The sequence below is a fragment of the Lissotriton helveticus genome, chromosome 2_1 (genome assembly GCF_964261635.1).
Source record: "Lissotriton helveticus chromosome 2_1, aLisHel1.1, whole genome shotgun sequence".
NCBI lineage: Eukaryota > Metazoa > Chordata > Amphibia > Caudata > Salamandridae > Lissotriton > Lissotriton helveticus.
Window position 1 is genome coordinate 515,862,134 of NC_136059.1, and position 24,458 is coordinate 515,886,591.

General features: G+C 46.4%; 1 protein-coding gene across 1 annotated transcript in view; it reads left to right on the forward strand.

The window, feature by feature from the left end:
• Window positions 1-24,458, forward strand: part of PPWD1 (peptidylprolyl isomerase domain and WD repeat containing 1) — a 387,705-nt gene that overhangs the window by 27,582 nt on the left and 335,665 nt on the right. The window contains exon 2 of the mRNA XM_078675153.1: window positions 10,244-10,346. Coding sequence (XP_078531279.1) covers window positions 10,244-10,346 — 103 coding nt within the window. The remainder of the gene's footprint in view (window positions 1-10,243; window positions 10,347-24,458) is intronic.

A 24,458-nucleotide genomic window follows, 5' to 3' on the forward strand; every position in this document is an offset into this window, starting at 1 on the left:
CAGCCCCTTTGAACTTCAGTTTGGGTATTCTGTGAGGGGTACCACTTTGTCTAGCTAAGGAAGGCTGGGAGAGACCTCTCAAAAGAGCCTAAACAAGATATTGTGGACTATGTACTTGGCCTAGATGGTCATGGATGCCTTAGTACATGGGGAAAGCATCCTTGTTGCTTCGTTGTCCCGCCCGCCCCATCCCTGATGCTTCGTTGTCCCGCCCGCCCCATCCCTGATGCTTCGTTGTCCCGCCCGCCCCATCCCTGATGCTTCGTTGTCCCGCACGCCCCATCCCTGATGCTTCGTTGTCCCGCCCGCCCCATCCCTGATGCTTCGTTGTCCCGCACGCCCCATCCCTGATGCTTCGTTGTCCCGCCCGCCCCATCCCTGATGCTTCGTTGTCCCGCCCGCCCCATCCCTGTTGCTTCGTTGTCCCGCCCGCCCCATCCTTGTTGCTTCGTTGTCCCACCCGCCCCATCCCTGTTGCTTCGTTGTCCTGCCCCATCCCTGTTGCTTCGTTGTCCTGCCCGATCCCTGTTGCTTTGCTGTCCTGCCCGATCCCTGTTGCTTTGCTGTCCTGCCCGATCCCTGTTGCTTCGTTGTTCTGCCCGATCCCTGTTGCTTCGTTGTTCTGCCCGATCCCTGTTGCTTCGTTGTTCTGCCCGATCCCTGTTGCTTCGTTGTTCTGCCCGATCCCTGTTGCTTCGTTGTCCTGCCCGATCCCTGTTGCTTCGTTGTCCTGCCCGATCCCTGTTGCTTCGTTGTCCTGCCCGATCCCTGTTGCTTCGTTGTCCTGCCCGATCCCTGTTGCTTCGTTGTCCTGCCCGATCCCTGTTGCTTCGTTGTCCTGCCCGATCCCTGTTGCTTCGTTGTCCTGCCCGATCCCTGTTGCTTCGTTGTCCTGCCCGATCCCTGTTGCTTCGTTGTCCTGCCCGATCCCTGTTGCTTCGTTGTCCTGCCCGATCCCTGTTGCTTCGTTGTCCTGCCCGATCCCTGTTGCTTCGTTGTCCTGCCCCATCCCTGTTGCTTCGTTGTCCTGCCCCATCCCTGTTGCTTCGTTGTCCTGCCCCATCCCTGTTGCTTCGTTGTCCTGCCCCATCCCTGTTGCTTTGTTGTCCTGCCCGATCCCTGTTGCTTTGTTGTCCTGCCCGATCCCTGTTGCTTTGTTGTCCTGCCCGATCCCTGTTGCTTTGTTGTCCTGCCCGATCCCTGTTGCTTTGTTGTCCTGCCCGATCCCTGTTGCTTTGTTGTCCTGCCCGATCCCTGTTGCTTTGTTGTCCTGCCCGATCCCTGTTGCTTTGTTGTCCTGCCCGATCCCTGTTGCTTTGTTGTCCTGCCCGATCCCTGTTGCTTTGTTGTCCTGCCCGATCCCTGTTGCTTTGTTGTCCTGCCCGATCCCCGTTGCTTTGTTGTCCTGCCCGATCCCTGTTGCTTCATTGTCCTGCCCTCCCCATCCCTGTTTCTTCGATCCCCGTCCTGCCCATCCCTGTTTCTTCGATCCCCGTCCTGCCCATCCCTGTTGCTTAGTTCCCCCACCCACCCCATCCCTGTTGCTTAGTTCCCCCACCCGCCCCATCCCTGTTGCTTAGTTGCCCCGCCCGCCCCATCCCTGTTGCTTCGTTCCCCAGCCCCGTAGCTTTGTTTGGGCCGGCCCAGCCCCGTAGCTTTGTTTGGGCCCGACCCAGCCCCGTAGCTTTGTTTGGGCCCGACCCAGCCCCGTAGCTTTGTTTGGGCCCGACCCAGCCCCGTAGCTTTGTTTGGGCCCGACCCAGCCCCGTAGCTTTGTTTGGGCCCGACCCAGCCCCGTAGCTTTGTTTGGGCCCGACCCAGCCCCGTAGCTTTGTTTGGGCCCGACCCAGCCCCGTAGCTTTGTTTGGGCCCGACCCAGCCCCGTAGCTTTGTTTGGGCCCGACCCAGCCCCGTAGCTTTGTTTGGGCCCGACCCAGCCCCGTAGCTTTGTTTGGGCCCGACCCAGCCCCGTAGCTTTGTTTGGGCCCGACCCAGCCCCGTAGCTTTGTTTGGGCCCGACCCAGCCCCGTAGCTTTGTTTGGGCCCGACCCAGCCCCGTAGCTTTGTTTGGGCCCGACCCAGCCCCGTAGCTTTGTTTGGGCCCGACCCAGCCCCGTAGCTTTGTTCGGGCCCGACCCAGCCCCGTAGCTTTGTTTGGGCCCGACCCAGCCCCGTAGCTTTGTTTGGGCCCGACCCAGCCCCGTAGCTTTGTTCGGGCCCGACCCAGCCCCGTAGCTTTGTTTGGGCCCGACCCAGCCCCGTAGCTTTGTTTGGGCCCGACCCAGCCCCGTAGCTTTGTTTGGGCCCGACCCAGCCCCGTAGCTTTGTTTGGGCCCGACCCAGCCCCGTAGCTTTGTTTGGGCCCGACCCAGCCCCGTAGCTTTGTTTGGGCCCGACCCAGCCCCGTAGCTTTGTTTGGGCCCGACCCAGCCCCGTAGCTTTGTTTGGGCCCGACCCAGCCCCGTAGCTTTGTTTGGGCCCGACCCAGCCCCGTAGCTTTGTTTGGGCCCGACCCAGCCCCGTAGCTTTGTTCGGGCCCGACCCAGCCCCGTAGCTTTGTTTGGGCCCGACCCAGCCCCGTAGCTTTGTTTGGGCCCGACCCAGCCCCGTAGCTTTGTTTGGGCCCGACCCAGCCCCGTAGCTTTGTTTGGGCCCGACCCAGCCCCGTAGCTTTGTTTGGGCCCGACCCAGCCCCGTAGCTTTGTTTGGGCCCGACCCAGCCCCGTAGCTTTGTTCGGGCCCGACCCAGCCCCGTAGCTTTGTTTGGGCCCGACCCAGCCCCGTTGCTTTGTTTGGGCCCGACCCAGCCCCGTTGCTTTGTTCGGGCCCGACCCAGCCCCGTTGCTTTGTTCGGGCCCGACCCAGCCCCGTTGCTTCGCTCGGGCCCGACCCAGCCCCGTTGCTTTGTTCGGGCCCGACCCAGCCCCGTTGCTTCTGTTAATCCGACTCTGCCCCGGTTGGTTCTGTTAATCCAACTCTGCCCCGTTGGTTCTGTTAATCCAACTCTGCCCCGTTAGTTCTGTTACTCCGACCCTGCCACGTTGGTTCTGTTACTCCGACCCAGCCCCGTTGCTTCCTTCGGCCCGACGCCGCCCCGTTGCTTCCTTCGGCCCGACGCCGCCCCGTTGCTTCCTTCGGCCCGACGCCGCCCCGTTGCTTCCTTCGGCCCGACGCCGCCCCGTTGCTTCGGTCGGCCCGCCGCCGCCCCGTTGCTTCGGTCGGCCCGCCGCCGCCCCGTTGCTTCGGTCGGCCCGCCGCCGCCCCGTTGCTTCGGTCGGCCCGCCGCCGCCCCGTTGCTTCGGTCGGCCCGACGCCGCCCCGTTGCTTCGGTCGGCCCAACGCCGCCCCGTTGCTTCGGTCGGCCCAACGCCGCCCCGTTGCTTCGGTCGGCCCAACGCCGCCCCGTTGCTTCCTTCGGCCCGACGCTGCCCCGTTGCTTCGTTCGGCCCCACATATGGTACTGCACTCTGCAGAAGTTATGGTAAATCCACCCTAATCATAATGCATTGCATGCAAGACAGTACTACGAGCAAATAGCTATGTCTATATATATATATGTACAATTAGTAGCTCTGAAATGTGACAAAAGAATTATGTTAATTCTGGATTAGGTTGTACTGTGTGTGGAGCTGTTGAAGGAAAATGTATAGAAGGTCTCATATAAATGTGAGGTGTGCTAGTGAGTAAACTAGCAACTGCCAGCCTTGATTAGGACCAAGCATGTGTCCTGCCTGAAGCCCTTTAAGAAAATAGTGCTCTGAGATTGTAATTAAAACCTAGCGAATAACAACACATGTCATGAGAGGTTGCAAGAAGAGACAAGGCGGTTCTAATGATGGACTACCAAGCCTATTGACTAGTCAAAAGCCACCATTTACAAAGGACAGGGACACGAGCCAGTTAAAAAGATGGGTGGAAAATCGGCGCACATATATCGCTGCCTAGGCGAGACCTAAAAAGCGGTAGGGCGCAAGGTTTTCCGGCCACATTTTTAGGTCGAAGCTTACAAGACAGCTATGCTGTCTAGTTTGCGAATTAGCTTTTTTGAACATTCGGAAAGCTTCCCTGGGAATGCATTCCATCTGTTGGTTACCATTGGCCTTTTGGTTTGTAAATCACATTTTCTTGCTTTCTATTTGCTAGCTTTATTGGTTTTAGGCTGTCCCGCTTGCATTTGTCTGTTCCCTTGCCCAAACCTTATTTACACTATCCTTCTGAGTGCTCCCTTTCTGTCCATCCATGCTCTCCATTCCACTGGAGTCAAACTATCCTAGCTGATGAGGGCTGAAAGCACGAAACCGGGCCTAGGATGCTTGTTTCCAGTCCAGGGAGAACCTGGCCTGGTAGTTCGGGCTGGACTGCTCCTATTGGGCGCAGCGTCAAGACTGATTTGCATATGGCTGGGTCTAAACTGGAATGGAATGGAAGGATTTACGCCCAGATCTCTGTACTGGGGTGAATGTATGACATTGTTCTGCATTCTGTCCATCAATTGTTCTTTTTGCCTTTCTGTTAAAAGGCCTTTACATCTTTTTCTTATCTTGTCATATTTGCTGTTCATTCAAAGACAGTGGCCAAATGCCAGGCTGCATCTTCAAAGGTAGCTATTTGTTTTTCTGTGAAGTTTTGTATAACTCGACCTGAACACATCGGGTATCAAAGCGCTTTACATGAGCACCAGTTTCGTTACAGACACACTAGTTTTTGTTAGGCACAGGGAGGTTAACTTTTCTTTCTCTGACTTCAAAGTGGGAGGATTTATGTGGCAATCATGCTGACTACTGGGGGTAATTCTGATGTGTGGTGGAAACAAATATTTGAATACCATCAAAACAAATCAATTCTCTAAGTGTTGACATTTCTACACATTATAGTTTTGTGCTGCATACGTTTATCAGTAAAACTGTATGTCTGTGCAAATGTAATGGTTATTTCGAATTAAGATGTGTTGTCTGTTGTGCGGTACCAAGCCATGCATACTCCTCTTTACCCTACACCACTCGCACTACGCTACTCCACACTGCGCCACTGCTCTCTACTTTGCATAATTCCACTCTACACCACTTCAGTCTACGCCTCTCTACACTACATCACTCTGCCAATGCAGCCTGCTCTACTATACACCACTGCGCTCTTTGCCGCTGCACTCTACACCAATGCACTCTACTTTCTACCACTCCACCCGTGCACTCTGCCATCCACACTAATCTACTTTGTACCACTGCATGCTCTGCCACTGCACACCACCTTTCACCAGTCCACACCACTTCACTCTACTCTGCACCACCCCATTCCAATATGCACTTCACTGAACCACTCTACTCGACTGCACTCTACTCTAACCAATGCACTCCACTATAAAACTCTACACCTGCACTCTATACCATTGTACTCTATGCCACTCTGTTCTACTCTGCACCACTGTACCCGACACCAATGCACTCTATGCCATCCTACTATACACCACTGCACTCTGACAGTCTACTCTCCAACACTGCATTCTGCCATGGAACTCAATGCCACTGCAGTCTACTCTGACCCACTCTTCTCTATGCGACTGCACTTTACTCCACTCTACATCACTCCACTCTGCTACTCTACATCACTCTACTCTACTAAACTGCACTCCATACTGCACCACTCCACACCAATCCACTGTAAGCCACTCTAATCTACTCTGCACTATGCCACTTCACTCTACTTTGAAAGAATGTACCTTATGCCACAGCACTACACACCACTGTATTCCACACTGCACTATTCCTCCCTGCACCACTGCATGCTACGCCTATGCATACTACACCACTGTACTATACTCTGCACCACTCTACTGTATGCCAATGTACACTACTTTACTCTGCACCACTGGACTCTTTGCCACTGCACTGTACACTACTCCTGTCTAGGCCCCCAAACTCTACTCTGCACCACTCCATTTCAGTGCACTCTACGGCACAACTCTGTGCCACACCGCTCCACACCAGTACACTCTACCCTGAAACAACCTACTACTTTACGCGGCCCCACTCTAACTCTACATCACTCTATTCTACGACACTACACTCTACCAGTGTACTATACACCACTTTACTCTAAATCACTGCACTCTACCTAATGTACTGTGCACCACTTTACTCAAAACCAATGCAATCTATGCCAACTACTCTACAACACGCTACGCCACTATACTCTACAACATTGCACTCTACAACTCTACAAAGTCCGGTATCTTGTCCCTTTATTGAAGCGCTTAGAGATTAGAGTATGGTAAGGTGCGATCTATTGCACCTGTATTATTGATTTATAGTGTTTCTAGTGTCAGGACACTCCTAAGAGGATAGGAAGATAAGAACAGTTAGCCAATAAATCGAATGAACCTGATGATTGAACCTGGCTCTATGTAGGCGATTGAACAGTGTTAATGGCTTGATGTGCAGAACACAGTCCCATAATTACTCTTAGATGATGAGGCCACCAGCTGTCTTGGGCGTCCGACCAGCTAAAGAGTAGGAGTGTCAGGGACTGCATACCCAGTCACGTGAAACATTGGTAAAGCGACTAAGTCTGCTCTGTTTTTGTGGTATGTGTCTGAAGGAAGCTTTCACTGCTGCTGTCGAGGTTGTTAGTAAAGGTACAGGAAAGGTTTTAGTTCTTCAGAAGCGTAAACCATTTTCTTTATCAGTGCTGTTGTTAGGTCTTGCCTGAGTCGGCGCACGCACTGCTCCAGCTAGACATTTAGTGAGTGGGCTTTAAAAAGCCGACCACAGCTTTTTGTGTGGCCTACAGCGTGCGGTTACGCGCACAGTTACGAGCAGAGCCGCCATCTGGCTTGACTCTCTCGTCATGGCTCATTATGCGCGCTCTCACCATTCGCGTGCTTGTTCCGGTTTCTTTCACTTTTAGTGCGAGGCGCCTGCACCCACCACTCGTGTGATTGTTTCTGTCTTGATTGCTGCCACCTGGTGCTTTTGTACATGTAAAGTTTGTTTGGCTGCGACTTTTTAATAATTTCATGCCACCTTCATGATTCACACCACCTTCATGAGCTGTTCCTCACGGCAACTCGCACCAACCTTGTGAAGTTCCGCCTGCAGTTGCACCCGCTCAAGTGTTCTCTTGTACTCACTGTGCTATCGATGATGCACGCTAGCTCAGTCTCACAGTAGCCCCACCACACTATTCAGGAGTTTCATTGTGGCTTCACGCACGCCATCTCTGTCTCGCGCTATTCATGTTCTGCCGGCACCTGACAGTGTGTGTCCTGTACTCGGGCTATCATACACGCAGCACGTCAACCCAGTACTGTCACCCTCCCTCTCTTTCCTTCTCTGCTCCTCCGTCACTCATTCCGCTTCTCTTTATACTTTCTCACCTCTCTCGCGCACCTATTCTTACACTTTCTTTTCTCTTCGTCTCTCTCCTACCTGTGTGGTTTGTACATTTAGTTATACAGTCGAGCACTTTGTTGTGACAGAAGTGAGCAGCATTGCTGCCCGGTAACCATCAGCCAAATCCGTGCCTCTTTTCCCAGCAGCACCAAGGGTTTCTCGATGTATATTTTCCAGTACAAGTGGGGTTTGGTTGGTTGGGCCACACCTGCAGGTAAATTGGTTGGGCATCAGTTGGGAATTGTAAAACCCCCATTAGGAGCTGGTGATTACCTCTTCTTTTCACGCCAGCTGCCAAGCGGAAGCTGAAAAGAATAGGAACTGCTGTAATTATTTATCAATACCGATGCATTCTGGCAGGAGACTACAGAAATGCAGGGGGAAAAACGATCAATATGCTTACGATCAGCATCTGTTGACTATTCCTAAAAGCTGCAGAACATCATTTAAATGTGCCTAGATTTCACTTACTTGAGAAACATCAATTTAGGCAAAAAAAGCCCTTTTGTGGCCTTGACTGCTCCACTCGGCCTACCTTCTTGTGCTCGTACACCTTGATAATTGCGTTACCATTGTCCTTGCCCTTGGCGGGAAGTCATCAGTCCACAATCCGCTGTGTGTGCAATACTCACATGCCGCAGTATATTGTATGTTGAACTGACAGTGAAGCATAAGGGGAGAATGACAAGTGATCTTTACCTATGCAGACAGAGAAACGGTGAAAAATGTATATATAGTCTATTTTGGGCAAAACGATAGCTAATGTTTACTCCTCTCATTCCACTTGGAATTTCCTAATTAGTGTAAATTAACACCCAGACCAAAATGCTTTGCATATTTTTTTTCTACTATTTCTTGAACACCTATTGTTTAAACAATATTATTACGAAATGCGACGAAAAAAGTACACTTTTTGTAGAATTGCTGCAATCTCTGTTTCCCCTTAACTTCATCAGTTTCGTTAGAATTATTTTCAAAACTTCAGGACTCCAGCGTGAGTTTGGGTTGGGACTTCAGAGTCCAATTTGAAGCACAGGAGTAGACTGTATTATGCCCAGCCTCTGCTACATCAGACAGGAAGTCCTGACTTTCAAACAGTGTGCAACTTTGAATAGTTCAGTGAAGCGTGCACACTCAAAAGTTTCAAAATAAGTGTATATTTTCTCTCTCAGCTCACTTTCCCAGGATCTATGCAGGGTATGTTGATAAGGCTGCTGCACCACCCAAACGTCAGTCACAACAAGCATTGGCATAGCCAATAGGTCTCACTTTTGGGACCTTATAAGTATTTAGTTATTCAGCACAATATCCTTGGTGCAACATCAACTGATGCAGTGCTAAACACTTATAAGGTCCCAAAAGCGAGACCTATTGGCTAAGCCAATGCTTGTTTACATTTGCAAGTGTGAGTTGTGGGTGCCATTTATAAATCCTGAGTGTGGCATGTGTTACTTGAACACAGCACCTGTTGCAGTTGGTGTTTTGTGAGCACCGTTTTCCCCTGCAGGTTGAATTACTTCATTCACTGCCACAGTATATTTTAATGGTAGTGCATTTATTTAAAGCCATGTAACATAATAAAATGCGCCACTCCTGCACACAACATCACCAATATATTTGAATTGTTCTTCCTGGAAAACACGCATATTTTTAGAACTTTTTTATATCTGCGGTTATAGCACAGGATTAAAAAAAAAATGCTCAAATGGTTGTATGTGCTTTACAGCATCTTGTATATCGCGTTCAGGGATACAGCGTGCACATGATTTTTAGAACTAAGGTCGTGCTTCGCTGTTTAGAAGATGTTTAGAGTGTCTTAGTTCAATATGAGGGTATTTCTATATGAAGCCTTTAATGACGTTTCTTTTTCCTTCAGGAGGCAATTGTACGGCACCATGTTTCTTCTTTTGTGTGCATTTTATCATGTACACTACATAAACTGGATGCTGCTAATCAGGAAAGGCTTACTATACTGAACTGAGAAATGCTATATTACTATTTTTAGTTCTAGCATTAGCCAAGGTCTTTATGGCTTTTACTAACATTTGTATGTAATAGTTAAATATGTAGGCTTCCAACCAGCCCTCTTGATCCATTGGTCTGTTGTATCATTCACATTTTCGTTCACCCACTACAACATACAGATTGTGGCAATGGGTCAACGTACTTCAATCATTTGGTTAACTTCACTGTGAGTGAATGCATTCTGCTCTTTCACAAGGAACACATCAGTAGTTCCCTTCATTGCCAGGGACTGCTATGGCAATGCATGCTTTTTCAGACCAAAGATATTTATGCTTTTAGTCATTTTTTGGTCTGGCTTTGGCCAGTAACAACGTTTTGTAAAAACCATGATAAAACAAGTGTTTGCTGAGCCAAAAGGTCGCTTGCCAATACCAGACCTACTGGCTTTTCCAATGCTTTTTATATTGTCAAAATCCCAGCAGCTCCCCAACAAAAATAAAGATTTAAAAAATAAATAAACCATTGATTCTTTTGTACATGCCTCGTGGAGAACACATGGAAGGAGAGGAAGCTGACTGTTGATCATTTAAACATTCTCCATTTTAAACCCTCCTTATGCGTCTTTTGCGAGTGCCATTATTGGTAAATATTTGCCACCATATGAAACTTGCCATGTTCATGCCGGTAGGCCACAGTAGAGTCAAGGAGCCATATTCTTAAAACAAATTGTAGTTGCGCAGTGCGAATCAAAGTGCGTTCTTCACTCCCCTTAACTAGAGGTAAAAATAAATCCTCCAGTAGAAAGATGTTAGCAAACGAATATTGACATGTAAAAAGAATCCAACTATAATTAGAAGACAAATGTATGGATTTTTTTGTTTCTTTCACAGTGCTAGAATTTGAACGTGTCTACCTTGACAATCTTCCCAGCGCCACAATGTATGAACGAAGTTACATGCATAGAGATGTCATCACCCATGTAGCATGTACAAAGTAAGTCTAGTTAAGATGTTTTTGTCTCTGTTTTCTGCTTATGCTTAGGACTTGGTGCAGTAGATTCCTGCTTGACTGTTGTGACTTTTTGGAATTCTTTGTAAAGCGCTCCTTACTGAAAGAGTTGCAATTGAGGTTGGTTTTTGAAAAACATGCATATTATGACTGTCTCGCGCATTCTCCTCATTACATACCGTCTTGGTCTAAAATCTTGTTTATCGGATGGAAGGCTTCAGTATCTGACTATATTTTTTTATTGCTTTTATAAGTAACTTTAACAGGTACCATACAAAGCAAGAGCTACTGGATTTAAAATGGCTGCTACATGTCTACATTATATTGCTACGACCTTCTGTGCACTCCACTCTGCATCTGCAATAGTGCACAATCTATAGATCTTATTAGTTCAAATATCAGTTTCCTTTTTTCGTAGATGACAGCCATTCATGTACTGGTTCCTTTAATTAGTTTTCAAAAAGGAGGCGTATATGCATTCAAAAGGACTTGGTTCCTTCATGCTTCGGGATGCCTTACTACGTTTTATAACTAATGTGGTATTGTGATTTCAGTCTTGTATGTTACAACTCGTTTTTCATGGTTAGGCAATTTTCTCTTATAGACCTTCTTTCTAGAGAAGAAGCATTCAGTGTCAAAGAGGTTAAATGATGACTGGTTGGAAAACTAAACTCTTGTTTGAAATAAACCGTGCAGAATGACACAAATCACTAGGACACCTGCATGCAATAAGTATGCACTACACAGGTTAAAGCATACCACAATTTTTGTTCTGTATGTATGTTTTCTAGTATATTTTTTTGTAGGCAACTAGTTACTATCTTAGGTTAGCGGATACTGGCTTGTTGGAGTCCATTGACATCACGTTTTAAAGGTTTTTAGAGGCTAGCAGAATTGACATTTTAATTCATTTATTGAACTTTCACCGTGGTACACACAGATCCAATCTATGGCCCTCATTACAATGTTGGTGAGCCCGCCACCAACAAGCCGTTGGTGGCAGACCCACCGACATCTGCAGAAGCGGTCCGACCACCAAATTATGATCCAGCGGTCAGTGACATAGGGCGGGGCAACCATCTGCTGCTTTTCCGACCGGCTCAAGGAGCCCATCGGGGCATCAGTGGGATCGTAATCCCTGCCCTAGGAGCAGGGCTTGCCCAGGCACCGCCATAGGGATAACCATGTCCCTTTCACTCTGCCTTTACATGGTGGTCCAACTGTCCCCTCCCCCTGTACCTCCGCTATGGGGACCGGGGGGAGGGCACACATGGTGCCCCCCAAACACCCATGTTCCAGGCACACGGTGCAGGGATGTTTGTAACTATGCCTTTTGCCACTGGGGCTTGTGCTGTGACCCTTTTCCAGGCCGCAGTGCAAGCCTCAATTGAAAAATACATGTGTCTGACTGCCTTCATGGCGGTCAGATAATAATTAGGCAGGTTGAGTCCCAATACAATATCTGGAGGACGCTCGTCCGACTGGCATAGTAATGAGGGCCTATGTTCCACTCAGATTTCCTAAATTAACTGAATTCCATTAAGGACACGAGAGGGGCGCAAGGCCAGGAACCCAAGATGGAGAACTGGTCTATTAAAGTATACAATCTGAAAGGTCTAACCCATAAATTTAACAGAATTTGGAGCTTCGTCCTGACTTACTTAAATGAAGACGACCGAGGCCTAATCTACTTTAATTGATTGCGCTCCTTGGGCCTCCTCAACAATGACTAGTACATACTTGCAGATTTTCAAAAATAGAGGGCTGAGAGTGGGTTTGAGGATGCGTGGAAATGGTTCCAGTTGTGCTTTACCTTGGATGCTATGAGAAGGGTTTTAGGAGAAGGGATAGTAGGACTGTTCCTTCTATATTCAAGGTAGATCTACCCACCTCAAGCTGGGTTTTTTAACCCCCAATAAAACTTGTTTAAACCTAAAGATACTAGAAATATGTCTAGAAAATTGGATAAATTGGAGATTATCGGTTTGTGCAAAAGAATATGTCTGGGAACCAATGAGACTGGTTTGGACAAGGTTAGGATGTTGGTAGCTTTGAATGTGACTTAAGGATTCTGAATATAGTATACCATAGAAATCACTGGGTAAAGGAAACTCTGGTACTGTTATCAGACCTTTATGCCCAATTGCATGTATATCTGATTTTTATTTTGGTCCTGGTGTTGCACTAATATAGTGTGTGTTTTGGCAGCCAAGGAATATCTCTCACCGTGAGGCCTAGACCTGTGCTCCAAGTACACTCAGAGTTAGCAGTGGGTTATTAATATAGTGATTAAAGTGGTGGTGGCAGTATTCTGTTTTTGTTTAACCCCTTTAATGCTCGTGACGGAATCATTCCGTCACAAGCCACGGTGGTGCTGTGCTGGTGACGGAATAGTTTCGTCACGGCCCGGCCGCCGTGCCTGCGCTGCAGTGATTTCGCGCCTGCGCAGCGCGTTCTATTGAGCGGGCGGGGCCGTGACGGAACCATTCCGTCACAAGCACAGCGCCACCGTGGCTCGTGACGGAGTGGTTCCGTCACGAGCATGGCGGCACCGCGCGGTCCCCCCCTGACCGCCCACAGCTCCACGGCAGAATTACTGCCGCGGCCAAGGGGTTCAAAAGTTACGTAGGTTGACTAGAGCTTTTTGTATCAGTGAGAGTAAAGCCTACTGGTTCACTTGTGTGAAGTTCTGCTATTAAGTGTATGACCCATAACCTTGCAGTGTGTGTGTGTACACACATGTGCAGCCTGTGAAACACGTCTGGTGGTCAGTTGGTGAGTCAGAGTGATGGAGGCCAGTGGAATCCATTTTGAACGCCCTAGGTCTGGCATAGCTTATGATGAAGAGTGAGTCCTGTGCTTCGAGACAGTGGAAGTGTATTGGCTGCATTCCTGTAGCTTAAGGAAAACAATCCGTCGACTAATGTGAGGAGGATGAGGCGGAGGTAACTTTAGCTATTCCATGAGGCCTTTTGTTAGCACGGATCTGCTGACTAGTCTTACTGAGTTCTGCTCTTTGGTGGATGATAGGGAGTGGAGTGTGCGACTGCAGTGTCTGTTGTCTGATGAGAGGACGTTTTTAGATGAGGCCTACCCCTGTTGTCTGTCCCATTATTACTCCTTCAGTTGGGTTGATAACAATCCGGTGCAGAAACCTCCAACTTCTTTATACCTCAATTGTGGCTGCTTTAAGTTTGCAAGACCGCCAGTGTTACCTGCGGTGAGAAGCATCACTCTAAACAGCGGCTGTGTCTGGAGAGCATTCTAAGGAGAACAATCCCAACTCTGTTCTATAGTTTGAGGCAATGGATCCACATTCCCTTTCTAGAAGTTCTGTAAAAAATTGGGACCAAAACCACCCCACTTTGTTCCTTTTGCAACTGCTTTATGACCAGGAAAAGGCATGCTCCGCAGAGTACTTAATGTACTGCTGTGCAACCAGAGCTGGTGTATGCCTGACAGCCAGTCTTCCAGAGTTGAGGGGATATCAACTGAAGTCTGCGCTTTCTGAGCTATTTATCTGCCCTCAGCATATAGACGCCAGCCTGCTGATAAAGAAGTAGGGGGCCCAGAATGACTCTAGTGGTACAAGGATAAGAGGGCATGCGACACACGAGCGAGCTAGGGAGTATCCTTGTGTCCTGTGGACTGCCATGGTTTCCCAACACGATTCCTTGCAGAAACTGCTACTGTGTGCTCATCTTAGGCCCAGCCTGCAGTGCAATTTTAGAATTGCCGTATTTACAAGTGGGGGCTGCAACTGCTGTGGTTGCCCTAGTCTGGGACAAGGGCTACAGCTACCATGATTGCTAGTGGCCCATGTAGGAGCTCCAAATGCCCTGATCGCTGTAAGCCTGGTCAAGGACTCTTACTGCTGTGATCGCCACAGAACTGGTTGGCGGTTACTGCTTTCATGATCACAATGGGCCTAGATGGGGTTTACAATTGTTGTGATAGGCATAGGTCTGACTGGGGCTGTAGCTGCCTCGGGTCCAATAGGAACCGAAATTGCTGTGACCACCTTTGGGCCAACCCAGGCTGCATTTGTCCTCGGCCCAAGTGGTACTTCATCACTGCAACCTTCACAGATCTCTGCTGTTGAACACTTTTGCATTGTGGTCCCAAACTGAGGCTAGGTGGGCATTCTGGTAGGCACCGTCCTCTCCTAGCATTCTGTGCAGCCCAACAGACCTTCGGCTCATTTCTGCACCTGCAGAAGACATATGGGAACACCGCCACTTAAACAGGAAGAGAACAACGACTCAAAACATGCGACCCGTACCATGAGATGGGTAAGACTAATATGACTGTGTGTAATTAACTGTGGGCCTGAAATCTGCACGTGTGCTTAATTCATGCCACCTTCTGACTTCATAAATGGCGACCCAGAGCAAGTGGAAGCTCTCACGGGAAGGTGTAGTAATGGGAGCGGAGATGGTTTAGAACACTGAAAACTAATCCAAGTGAAGGGCATTGACTTGTATGATTATTAGGACTGTGTAGTATTTAGTACAGCTGTGTGATTAAAGCACATTTTCTGGAAAAAAACAGCTCTGTGCTGAACATTGAAATTACTGTGTATGTTGGTCGAGTGCTGAGCCCAAGCACCAAACACTACCTCCCTGAGAAACGTGACTGCTCACTCTGTCTACCCTGAGAGTCCAGTGCGAAAGGGGTAATACTTATCAAAGCTTGCTAAGAGTACCTCCTGCCTGCCCCATCAACCCTTGATTGAGGCCTTTCACTATTCCATTCAGACATTGATATATGAACTTTGTAAAAAGTAGAACTAAGGGCTCGAGAAATAGAGGAAACAGAATTGAAAACCATCGGGACAGGACTTGCACAGATCAAAGAAAGGCTAGAGCAGTATTTAATCTGTGGTCCGGGGACCCCTCGTGATCCACAAAGCTTACCCAGGAAATTAAATAATGTTAGCAGATTAATAAAGAATAATATACAAAGAAACCAGATGTAAAATTTTGTTCTGTATATTTAGGAAATTCCAAATTAGAACCTAAAAATAAAGTAGTGTAAGTGCATCAAACAGAATATCGTACGGATAATGAGTGGCCTCAATTAAATTTAGAAAAGGTCTATCTTTCCCATTAAAATTAAAATGTTGTTTTTTTGTTTGTGAATTAAATTTAATATTTCTATATCTGTATTTTTGTGTGTATTGTTTTGCAGTTCAAATCATCGAAAATGTTAACGTTTATTAATTTAATCTATAGCTGTTTTTAGACAAAACCGTAGTCTCCCTCACTAACTCTTATTTTTATTGTACATTTCATTACTGTAAAGGTTTTTGTACACTAGACCTGCAGCCAACCATGTTGTGTCGCCAAGGGCTTTACTTTAAAATTGCATGAGCTGTATTTTCTGGTATTCTCCCTGTGCCTACTCCAAAAACAAAAGGGTAGGTTACGACCCTTGATGTTTCTTAGTCAGCATGTCTTGTGCATACACAAAAGGACATTTCATCACAAGGGGCTCCTAGTTCTCTACAACTACTGAGACTACCTAAATAAGTTGGCGTTGATTAGTGTGTAAGAAACAGCTCCATGCAAACCTAACATTGTTACCCAATGTACATAGCTTTTTACCATTAATAAATTAGCTAGCTGGTGTCTCACACAATGTTTTCATTTCAATTCCCATTGTTTGCACGCACATAGAATTATGAAAGGAGAGGTACTTGTGAGCTAGAATTAAATTATAGCCACGGTCTAAATGGCTGGGTTCTGGAGCCCAGATCCCATGTCCTCCGAATGTCTTGCGGTCTGTTTTTCAGTCCTAGATGGGGATGCTTTGCATTTATTCAATCAATAGGGTTGTGTGTAGTAATTCCTTTAAAAGCTGCGTGATTTAAGTCTTAATTCAATCTGTGGCCTCCTGAATGTTATAGAATACTGTGAGTCAACTGCTGTCCTCCGGCAGTGTACCAGTGCTGGAACACTTCCAGGACCTTGCATTTCTATTTTTGTAGCTTGCAAAGTTAGTAGGAACGTGGATTATGTTGATGATATGTTCTTATGCGAAGTCTTTAGGGTCCTTTCAGTTTTATAAAATTGCTTTTTTGGGAATTCTACCTGTAATCACTGATGTAACACTGGCCTCCTACTCCTCATCTGCTGATTCTTTGTTTATAGTGCGTATTTTTCTTTGGTTCTCCTATCGAACCGTCTACTTATTTTCTTTGTATAATATATTATATGTGGCTCCTGGCCTGTCAAAATCACCATATGTGTGTGAGAAAAGAAACTGAAACTTAGGTGACTTCACCGAACAAAAAACTGGTAAAAAATGTACCTTATGTCTCGGTACATGTTTCAGTCTGTTATGGTTACAGGGAAAATTGTAAATCCTATATTTGAGCCGTGGCCCAAAAACTCACGTGTCTATGTTGTAACTCCATGACCCACTTTCTTCTGTTGATACTGTTGCCTCTGCATTTTGAGGACGAATGCTAAAGTGAAATGTTATCAGTATGTTAGGATTGAAGATAACGTGCTTCCGTCTGTAGGGGTGTCTGGAATTTTCTCCGTTGATGTCTGTCCTTGGCTTATCCGGTCTGCCTCCTTAATATTAAATCCGCAGTATCAATGGGACTCAACATCAAGGACAGAATAACGAAAATAAAATATCAACAGGTAAATAACTCTAGATTTTTTTTATACCTAACTCCACATACATTTACACGCTACATATTTCTTCAAGGTACTTAGAAATGAAGTTTAAAATAATAAATCTATACTTCCCCATTTGTACTAATCTTTCGCTATTCTATTCTTGATATTCGTATATGACAATCTTGTTGGTGTCGATATTAAGTAGTACAATCCCTTATCCCGCTTTTTAAAAGTCACCCGTTGAGCTTCTGTCATTCCACAATGCCTTTCATTGCTTTGTTCTAATCATTTTACATATCCTCAAAAGAAATGCCTCCTTCAAATCTCGCCTTTACATTTGTTTAAAAAGAAAAAAACATTTCTGTTTTCGTACAAGATGAAGCTTTCCAAAAAATACGAGCAAGAAATCAAACTCTGTGTTGTGTTTACAGAGGAGTGTATTCTTTGTAATCAAAACACATTCTATCAACATAAAATAGGTGACAGCGAAGTGGGGGTGAGGGGGTCACATTCTTCTATCTTTACTTCGCTCATAACATTCCAGTGAGATAAAGGTTGACTACCTTGTTTGGGGGCGGAGTTAGCCAGCTATGATAACGGACACCTTGCTGAGTTTCCTTGCACTAGGGGAGCCCTGACGCACTTACCCCCACATGTTCCAAATATGTTCGCCTCCTTGTATGCAAAATTGGGACAGGAACTCCCCAACCTGCACTCCTACTCCCCTCGGGCTGAAGACATGCTGCGGCAGAGGTGGTGGTGCTTTCCACAAAGTCTGTAGTGAATCACCAGGGAGTGCTGCTGAATCCAAGATGGTGAATGTAACCTGAGAATTGCTTTGGAGGGTGGTAATGTTTTCTGACATCTTTTGCTGGGATGCGTGTGGTGCAATTCTCTAGATAATAGTCCTGTTTTCTTCTGTGTTCGGAAATGTATATGCTCATGGTGCTTCTAATGTTGGCTGGTTGTGAGTTTCAGAGCTTGGCAGCTTGTACTGAGTAAGCAGCGCCTTCCACAGATTTCTTATGGTAATGTATAAATGGTGCAAGCCTGGAGTGCAGTGTTCGGTATGGTTTGCTTGAATTTAACTTGTAGGTATACAGTCCTTTTCCTTGAGAGATTCTATAGACCAGAGTGCCTTGAACATTGCGTGCTTCGCTGTAGGTAGCCAGTGGAGCGATTGGAGTTGTGCTTTCTCTTGGGTGAAGGTGAGAAGAAGCTTTGCAGCTTTTGGAGGAGTTGTATTTTGTGTTTGATAAATGTGGGTGCACCAAGGTATAGGTTGTTGGCATAGTCAAGCTTGGAGATTACGAGTGTAAGGATGGCTTGCAGTTTATGTTGGTATGAAAGGTATGGGAAGATGTGACAAAGTGTTTTAATTTTCCCTTTACCATGTGGTTTCCAGGATAGGTCTGAATCCATGGTTACCCGCTATCCATTTTTTAAATAATATGTCTGTCATCTGCATAGATGTAGCTTGTGCGTTTGTTTGATATAATCCAATTTGTTAAGGTGGTTAGGTAGATATTGAGTAGCAGTGGGGATATAATGGGCTCCTGAGGAACGCCACAGTGTTCTGTGTGAGGAGGGGATGCAAAAGGTGGCAGGTACACTGCACTTTGTCTCCGAGATACAAAGTAGTTAATTTAGCCAATTTTCACGGATTCTGGGATTGTGGAGTCTTTGTAGTTGCTTCCAGTAGTGGACAGTGTCAAATGCAGCTTATAAATCCAAAAGCAACACAGCATCTACTCCATTGTTTTCCATGGTGAGTTTTAGGTCATGCCGTCGTGCCAGATGGATATGATGGCTGACTCTGTCCCTCTGCCTAGTCCAGAAGCTGGACTGTAAAGTTAGAGTTGAGTAAACACTGTTCTCTCAAGCATTTTTCCCAAAAATGCTCAATTTGATATAAAGTTGTAGTTTTTCTGTGTTGGAGGAGTCTGGGGGGGACTGGGGTTTCTTTTTGAGTAGAGCTCTAATGTAGGCTGTTTTCAGCTCGGTGGGAACGAACCTAGTGCCAAGCACTTTTTAAGTAGGCATCTGGCTTCCTCCCCTGCGCAGGTTGAGCAAAGGAAATCTTTGAAAGTTTTGTGAAAGTGAACGTGAGTCTTCCCAGTGACCCTGCCATTCTCTTTGCCAAGCACCCCCGCCACACCTGGATTGCAGAGAAGGGGAGGGAACAAGCAGTCTAGCTGGGCATCTGCTACTCCATTGAAGTGTCCCCCCCTCCCCAACCAAACAAAACTGCGCTGAACATATGTGGAGCAAGTATGTGTGAAAGTCTGTCCAGGTAACCAGCTTGGCCGGTGTTAAGAGCATATGTATTGACCAAGTTAATGTCTCTATCCTCCATGTGCAAACTGGTGAGAACATACTGCTCTGCAGTATCAACAAGTTGTTGTGTGACCTGAAAGGGAACCGCAGGGTGTACCCAAATGAGGCCATCCCATGCAAAGTTGTGGGTGGTATACATTTTACCCCACCAGCACTTATGGAGGGACATCCCTTCAGTCACAGCCACATGTGTCTCCTGAAGCAGTGCTATATGAATCCCCCCCCCTTTTCAAGTAGGCCTTCACCTTATATGATTTAGTCATGTTTTTGAGCCCCCGAACATTTCAGGATATAATCGAATAGTTTGTGTGGTCCTCTACCATCGTAGCGTGTAAGCGTGTCCTTTCCCTGAGCCGCGACAACATAGTCATCTGAATGCACTCCCTGCTGCTATTCTACAGTTACCTGTAGTAGTCGTATACCATAGTGAACCCCTAATAGAAATAACCTCAAGTACCCCACCCTGGGACATTAAGGCAACATCCTCCCACCCTCCAACCCAGATTAGCATGGTAGGTCTCTCCCCCAGCATTATGTGAGCTTACAATCAATCAATGCATTGAGCATATTAATCTCACCATCTTGGTGTCACCACAGCACAAGGGTGGGGGGGTGTACCGTTGAGGGCTGCTTCGCCGGGCCCCTATGCGCTCGGTCTTGCACAAAGTAGGGGAAGAAGCCCTCAGGAGCCACCGATGTTTTGAGCCCGGATTCCAGAAAAGTAAGTGTATCTGTACCCTCCACGCATTCAGGTAAGCCGACTATCCAAATGTTGTTTCGATGTGCTTGGCCTTCAGCATCCTCCTCCTTGCGTTCTAGTGTCTGGACTCTCCCTTCCAGTCCCTGGTGGTGTTCCTGCAGGACGCGCGTTGCAGGTTCATGGTTGGCCAACGCTCGTTCGTTGTGTTGGGTTCTCTCTCATCTTGTGCTGGTCCTCCCGCAAAAGGCCAATGCCTGCCACCACAGTATCCATTTCCTGTTTTAAAGTCTCCCTGGTATCTGATTTGCCAGCAGGCTGGCCTCCAGTGAAGTGGGTTGTGTTGTGTCTAGCTTCTGGAAAGGGCTGTGTGCTCTTCCACCCCCCCCCCCCCCCGCCTACGCAGGCAAACCTGGCTCCTTCAACTTTTCATCCTCTGGCTCTTTCCATTTAGAGTGCCTCTCCATCGCACCTCTAACCATCCACCCAGTGTTGGAGAATGGTCTGATGGCTCAGTGTCAGCAATTATCGGACCGGCTCCACCTGGCTCAGCAGGCACCCCCTGGGTAACTCGCTTGATCTCCTCGAAGGTAGTCTCCCTCAGAGACTTGGTGCTCCCCGAACAAGCACTCTCCACTCATCTCCACGAGAACACCAAGGATGATACCCAGTGGTCTCTCCTCCTGGGGTCAACAATAGCAGTATGCATGCAGGCTGTCATTCTCCCCACACAGGCTCCAAGTTTGCTGTGACAAAGACACTGTCATGAGTCCATAGGTTCCCTACAATGCATTATGCCGGGGGTAGTCACTTTGCCCTCAATGCTATTTTTCCCAGTCTGGAGCATACAGTAGCTGGCTGTGCTGCTCCACAAGGGGCCCAGGGCGTTCAACTGCCCTCCGGCAGCAGAATCCCAGGTTCTATAGCACTTTATGACCCACCTCGCCTCACTGCAGTCCTCCTCCTCTCCATCGCCGCCCACTGCAGTGGTGGCTCTCTGTTGCCCTCCACTGGTTCCCAACTCCCCTGCACCGCAGAGGCTGCTACGAGCACCGCGGGGTCCTCCAGGCCATCCAGCGACGATCCTGTCTTCATTGCGGCCAGGTAATGTCTTTAGCTCCGCATATGCCACCATCTTGCATTTTGGCCACCGCTCTGCTGTGGAGAAAATACTGGTCAACAAGGGCTATCGAACCTTCAGAAATGCCACTCAAAACACCGCCAGATAGTTATTCGTACCCCATGCGTACTGGAGATACAGGGGTCAGCATGGGTTACAGGACGGCACTTGAATGGTGGTGTGACACCGGGAAATTCGCAAAGGTACCTCTCCATTGTGCCAAGCCATGCCCCCATCTCCATTCCAACTTAATGATTTCTGTGCTGCAACAGCTGAATCTGTTCTCACTGTAAATGATCTACTCAGTAGCCTGATTTCTCACTTTCAAAATGGAAATATAGTAGCAATCTACTTTATCTGTTGCGGAGAGTAGAACTGTTTTCTTAAAATGCGATTAAGATTGGTCTGCTGCATGTAGTCCAATACCATCCATATAGAGTGAGATCTAGATCTTCCTCCCATCTTTCCTTGACACCAAACATACAAAAAAAACAACAATTATGAAATCAAATATTTAAATATTAAAAACCTTGATCATATGACCCCAAGCTTGTCACATCTCTATATGTGCATTAATTGCCCCCCAAATCAACATACCTAATTGCCGTTTTTTCCACCCCCTTTAAGGCAGAGGCTCCATTCTAATTCATATAAACTAATCTGATGCTATACACAAACGAGCAGGGGTCATAGCTACAAATAAAAAAAACTTATGTTTACAAAGAGTGGTACCTTTTCCAACATTCTGTCCTATCCCTAATAACATAAGAGCTGGGGAGATCTTAACAGTAGTATGAGTAATCATGGTGAGAAGCCTTTCTATACCAGTCAAAAATTGATGCAATTTACTACAGCTAAAGAATATATGTATACTGGCAGCATTATCACTACCACACCGAAAACATTTGCCATCATATTGTGTGCCCCACTTTGCCATCCGTTCTGGAGTGTAATACAATCTAAATAAAGTTTTGTAAAATTGAGCTTTAAGATTAGCAGACAAAAAAGTTTCCTTAGGCATCATGATCGCATCTCTTATTGACAAATCCGGTTCCCCCGGCTGAGCCTGCCAATAACCATTATATTTCTGTAGATCATCTGGTCTATACTCCATCAACATTTTATACAGGATACCAATTTTTTTCCGGGTTCGAATTGCCTCGACCAGATCATTAGAAACTGGTTGAATATGCTTTAGAATACAGAAATCACACACTTTAAGATATTTGAAAAAAGACGTATGCGATAAGTTATATCTTAATATTAAATCTTCATATGTATATATGAGCCCAGTAGATGCAAACAGATCGCCAATTAACATTATACCCTTATCTGACCAGTTTTTAGCAACCCGATCCCAGAAAACCGACGGTAATATTTTATCCGCATTGAAAGGTGTGTAGTATGTAATCTTCCCTAATTTCATCAATCTGGATATATTTCTCCAGATTTTGAAGGCTGCTTCCAACACTTTGAAGCGGGTTCTTTTATAGTAATTACCTTCCAATTCCTTCATTAAGCAACCGCTAGCTTGGTCCCCCAACAATAGAAAGAATATAGACGGCGCTTCAGCAGGTTCCTCTACCGGCTCCCCAGTTAAAAGAAGTCGAAGTCTTTGCAAAAAACATACATAATAGTAAAACAAAAAGGAATCCCTCGGCCTCCTCTTTCAATCGGAAGTGTCATAAATTTCATCGCACGGCGCGATTTCCCCGGGGCCCACACAAATTTAGCACATACAGATTGTAGCTGTTGCAGATAATTAACTGGAATCTCAAGGGGAATCGCCCTAAATAAATATAACACTTTTGCTAGAATACTCATTTTAATAATATTACCTCTTCCGACTATAGTCATCTGCAGCCGCCCCCATCTATCTAAGGCCTGTCTTATATGTTGTGTTGTAGTATTCCAGTTAATATCAACTGTCTTTCATATATTTGTTTTAATTTTAATACCTAAATATGTGACTTCCGACGTGACTCTAGAATCGTCAATTTGAATATTATCAGTACACAAAACTTGAGTTTTAGAAGAGTTTAATTTGTATCCAGAAACTGAGCCAAACTCCTGGGCCAATCGCTCAATCTCTACTAAAGCCTCAACAGGATTCACTGTTGCCACCGCAATATCGTCCGCATATGCGAAAACTGAGTGCTCACTATTTTGCACAGTAAATGGCTTGATATGCGGGCTGTTAGGCAGTTTATTTAAGGGTTAATGAATAAAGCAAAAAGAAGCAAAGAACAGGGACACCCATGCCTAGGCCCCCTTGTAATTTTGATCATTGCAGATTTAATACCCATGGCAGATATTCTTGCATTTGGAGCGGTGTACAACACCTGGATAGCCTTCCCATTCGCCAGGTCTTTTTTTATAGCTGGTTCTAATTCCTCCATAGTAAACGGATTCCTCCCATCTTTCCATTCCAACCTGCTGACAAGCCGATAGGTCCTGCAACGGCAAAACAGAGTTTCTAGCGACAAATGTGAAACGAGCATGGAGGACAGGGTGTGTAGCTTCCCTGTTACTTTTCTAGGTTTGAACCTCAGTTAAAGGAAATAGTTCACTAAGGGAATTGCCACTGGATTCAGCATTATCGACCAATACCTGTTTCCAGTGCAAATCCCATCTTTTGTAGGATCCCACGGCCAAAGTATAGTTCAGATTCTTTCCATACTCCTGCCTTAATTGCTGATGCTTAAATATGCCTTTCTGATGGTCTGAAATGAGAACAACCATCCTACAATAAGTGTCAGGTTAAATGTGTCCTCCAGCAGAAGCGCACAGCATTGCGCCCAAAGAAAGATGTTTCCCAGGCGTGCATGCTCTGACATTATATGGAGTGTGAAAAGCAATGGTGATAAAACTGTGGTGTGCGAAACCGTGTAGACATGATTCATGACTTAAAAGTAATATGTTCTTAAAGCCTAGAAATATCAGAGCTTTTTAAGCACAGATCAGTGATCACTTTTTTTGGGAGGGTTTTTTAAAAAAAATGTTTTACCAAGCAGTTAAATACAAGGAGAACGAATGGCTCTTCAAGACTTAGAATAGAAGGCTATCTGCTTTTATGGTTATTTGCAGTTGAATTTTCAATCTGGTTATTATTTCTGAGCATGATGCAGGAATTGTGGGATTTTTTCCCCTCTGTTGAGTACTGGGGTAAACATTTTGGTTATGGAGTGGATGCAGATGGGGGTTTCCATAGTTAAAAAATCTGGTTCTTGCTTCTATGGTTGGTAGGAAAGCCTGAGGGAAGATGATGGTCATTGGTTATCTAGAATTTGTAAAGGACCGATTTCTCCCAA